We start from the raw sequence: 4242 nt of genomic DNA on the forward strand, positions 1-4242 counted from the left end.
CTTTGAGTACTAAACATGTTGTAGTTACTTTTGATGAACTAGATCGAATAAAGATGTTGAAATGCATGTTTAGATTGAGATTTGATGTTGTTAACCTTATTTCTATGTATTTTGAGTTGTTTATAGGTGAAACACATCAGAAATTCTTATTTCACAGCAACAGAGCAAAAGCTTGATTTTTTTTCTGCCCATCTGAGCGCACCCGTGCCCTGTGAAGAAAAGTTTCTGCAAGTTCGGGCGCAGAATTAAGTGTTCTTGGCTATTAGATGAAAGAAAATCATGAGCATTAATTAATTAGAAGTTGTTGTTGTTGAAACCAAGTGAAATCAAATCCTCTAGACATTTTTCTCTCATTGATAATCCTCTAAATTGTGTGGTTGGCTTGCTAGTTTCTATTAATTATTTAAATTTGAAATAAAAATTCTCTATTTAATTCTCTAAATAAATTTTAGCCTATTTTAATTACAAGCATTTATATAATGTTCAATTATACTCCTCGTGGGAACGATATTTTATTCACTCTATATTAAAACTTGACAATCGTGCGCTTGCAAGCATAAAATTACGCAATAAGTTTTTTGACGGTATAAATTTATGGTGAAAAACAAAAGTTTTTTTTAAATAATGTCGGTATATAGGGTATTATAACGATATCGTACTGAATTTCGATATACCGAAATTTTTCAATAAGAACGGTATGAGATTTATGTTATACCGATATTTCGGTATATCAAAATGTTGGTACGATATCGGTATCGATTTTTTCGGTACCGTAATGCCTATATTTGCAAAATTCGTGTAGCATTTTGTCACATTTTGTTTTGTTTTGTTTTGTCCCCTGAATTTAAGGAGTAATGATATTTTGAAGAATGATGTTTTGGTAAAGAAAATGCGTTAAGTTTTGGACCAAAAGTGGCAGATCTATTTATGTCTCGTTTGTAGAAGAACGAAAACCAAGAAGGATATCAATTAGGTTGCTTAAATATCTTTCAGAGATCAGATATCATCAATATTTACTTTACAATTACTATTCCCAGATTCTCTCCATGATCATTAAAGAATATTTACAAATTTCGCCCCCCAATTCAATCAATTTTGTTTTGAAAAAAAGATCGAGATCGATCCCCACATATTGCAATTACTCGATGACATTCTATCAAAAGGTTTTGTGTTGTTATATTATGTAATCTTCTGAAAATCTATTCCAAAAATAAATTTTAAATTTGGAAGATCTAGTTGATCCGAGGTTTGGTTATTTGATATTCATATTATGTCATATTCGGAAGATCTTGCTCCTCGGGTTCTCTAAAAATTCTCTTAGATTCGGAAGATCTTGTTCATTATGATTTCGGAATTAAGAACTTGACCTTGTTCGTCGGGATTCCGAATTCAAAACTAGCATTGAACATTGTTTTTCATTTAGTTAGACCGAATGTAGTTTTTTTAGATTATACTCGAATCCAACAAAATCAAAGCTGGATATATATATACATTGGCATGTCCATGCATTCAAATAAAACTCAACAAAGATTATATTTTTTTTTTTAAAAAAAACTTCTTAATTATTTAGCCATTTTAATATAATATACAAGATTCACCAAATTAAATAGAATTAAAGGGGGTTATAATTTGGTTACGCATTTCACTAATAAGCTGATACATATTGCATAAACTCCGGGTCGGATTCAAGACCCGCCATAGTTTCGGGTGCTAGAACCACCTCCAAATCCACGCTCCCGCCCGCTTCCCGGCCCGGGAAAGCCGAAATCTTGCCGTCGAATTTGTTCGCCCGGCCGCTGCGAACCGCCACCGGTCGGCCCCACCCGAAATCATTATCGTACATCGGGAATCTAGGAGAGCTCCCCATCGTTATCATGGCGCCGTCAAAATTCCCCAATGGGAAGCACCGTGGGTCCCGCTCCCACTCCTCCACCATCTTCCTCACGGTCTCGTTCCCGTGCGCCGCCACCGTCTTGTTCAGCTGCTCCGCGCACCACCGGAGGTCGTGGGAGAGGATCTCTCCGGCGGAGGCGTACGTCGGAATGCTCTGTATCGCGTTGCCGAAGTAGAGAGGGTCCAGCTTCGGCTCCAGGCGGTGCCGGCAGTTCACCGCCATTCTGAAAGTCGTCTTCTTGGAGGGCGGCAGCTTCCGAGCTCGAGTGATGCCTCGCCATAGCAGCGCGCTCAAGGACTGAAAAGATGAAATTTCTGCGACGGCGGTTCTCAGCCATGGTAACTTCCCGTCGGGGAATTTCAGTGTATCGTTGCTGAATTTTCCCATCAGCTCCGCCGCTTCGACTCCGCCGTCGATTTCCCATTTCTGGTTGTTAACTTTGGATTTCAACTTCAGCACCGATTCTCTTGTGAACCTGAAAATCTTCTCCCTCACCGGAGAATCAGCGGAGAAAGTGACTTTAGGCCCGCCGTCGGGGAGTTTAAGAACCACGGGGGAAATCAAAACCGAATCCCGGCTGAAATCCGGCACCCTGGAAATCCTCTTCACCCCCCTGCTCAACTCCGCAAAAGTATTGAAGAAATTCCAGAACGAAGTCCCGTCGGCAACAGCGTGATTAACAGAGCATCCGACGAAAACTCCATCCGCCAACTCCGTCACCTGCACCGCCAGAATAGGCCTGAAATGGCCCTGATAACTCACCATCCCATCAAAAGCAAAGAACCCCTCCACCGCCTCCGGCAGATCCCTGACCCGAAAATGGGACCCATCAGCATGCAAGAAATCCACCCCACCATCATCACAGCTAACATAAACATACCCATCGGAATCAGTCACCAGCCGCCCCGCGAGTGGCGGGAACCTGGAAAGCGCCATGGAAAGACCGCTCTTGAGCACAGCAAGGATCTCCGAAAGGGGCAGCGCGGGACTGCAGGCGAACAAACATCCCTTCTGAATGTAATGGCAAGAAAGCATGGGGAGATCAGAAACAGAGAGCTTGAGGTCCCCCAAAGAAGACTTGTGAGAGGGGAAAACGGTGCATCGGGAGACCACATGAGGCACAGATTGGGAAACCATTGTGGGTTTGAACTTTGAATGAATTGGATATATGAGAGAGTGAGTGATGAAGAAATTAAAGTGGCCGGGGGTATATATAGGGAGTTGGGTTCATGCATTTGCTGAGGTGGTTGGTGCTGGAATTTTAGTTAGTGATTGTATTGGCAACGTATGTATGTGTTTGGTAATATTTAATGATTTTGGTTGACCGTGTGGGGGAGTTTATTATTTTAATGAATCCAGTATTTATTTTGGGAGTGTGTACCAATTATGATTAGGTGCATGGTACCTACGTGTCCCTCTATCTCCACCAAGAGCTGCCTCATACAATAGAAGTTATACATGATATGATTAATTATAATATTTGAAATTATAAAATTATCTTATATATACATTGATCGAAACACATGATTAATTGTAATGTTTGAAATTATAAAATTATTTTATATATACATTGATCGAAACATCTTTTATTGAGATAGTTTGTCGTTTATAACATTTATTGTATATTTTACATTTTTTTATGATAAGTTACGTTATATGGATCTCGATGGATAACATGTGTATCGTCATTTTGAATTCAGATGATGTTTTGTAAAATGTGACTTTTATCTTTCGCAATGAGTCGAGATGCATGCACCGCGCCCGTGGTACAACATCGGAGGATAATACGAGTATCGTGAGTTTGAATTCATTTGATATCTTGTAAGATAAAAATTTATCTTTGAAAATGAGTCTCGCTGCATGCACCACGTTAAATCATTGGCACGAAAACTCTTATGAAACATTCTCACGATTAAATTTTGCGAGACAAATATTTTAATTGAATCGTATATGATAAAGTATTATTTTTTATGTCAAAGTTATTATTTTGTGAGACATCTTTTTTATCGTCTCACACATTGGGGTTTAAATATAATTTCTGTACTCTAATCGCTAAAACATGAACCCTTCTTACATACTAGTTTAATTTGTCTTCTTTTGCACTTTTCATTTTATTTTTTACGACGTTAATAAATACCGATCGATATGATATTGTACATTATTGAGACGTCTTGTTTCATGTCAGTATTATGACAAAAAATTGCATGTGTGTTTATACGATTAATTTCATATTTATAGCTATAATGTTCATATTATATATAAACAAATAACTCAATATCTTTGTTTAAGTATCGAAATTTCTTTATTAGTCTAACAATGAAGTATGAACCATGAAACCCAAAAAAGAA

At 38.4% G+C, this 4242-nt stretch overlaps 1 protein-coding gene across 1 annotated transcript; it reads right to left on the minus strand.

Moving 5' to 3' along the window:
* Positions 1–1516: 1516 nt before the first annotated feature.
* LOC140865077 (BAHD acyltransferase DCR) lies at positions 1517–3084 on the minus strand. The gene has a single exon (XM_073269587.1). The coding sequence runs from the start codon at positions 3029–3031 to the stop codon at positions 1646–1648; it is 1386 nt and encodes a 461-aa protein (XP_073125688.1). The 5' UTR covers positions 3032–3084; the 3' UTR covers positions 1517–1645.
* Between the last annotated feature and the right edge of the window lie 1158 nt (positions 3085–4242).

This window comes from Henckelia pumila, chromosome 4, assembly GCF_033568475.1.
Source record: "Henckelia pumila isolate YLH828 chromosome 4, ASM3356847v2, whole genome shotgun sequence".
NCBI lineage: Eukaryota > Viridiplantae > Streptophyta > Magnoliopsida > Lamiales > Gesneriaceae > Henckelia > Henckelia pumila.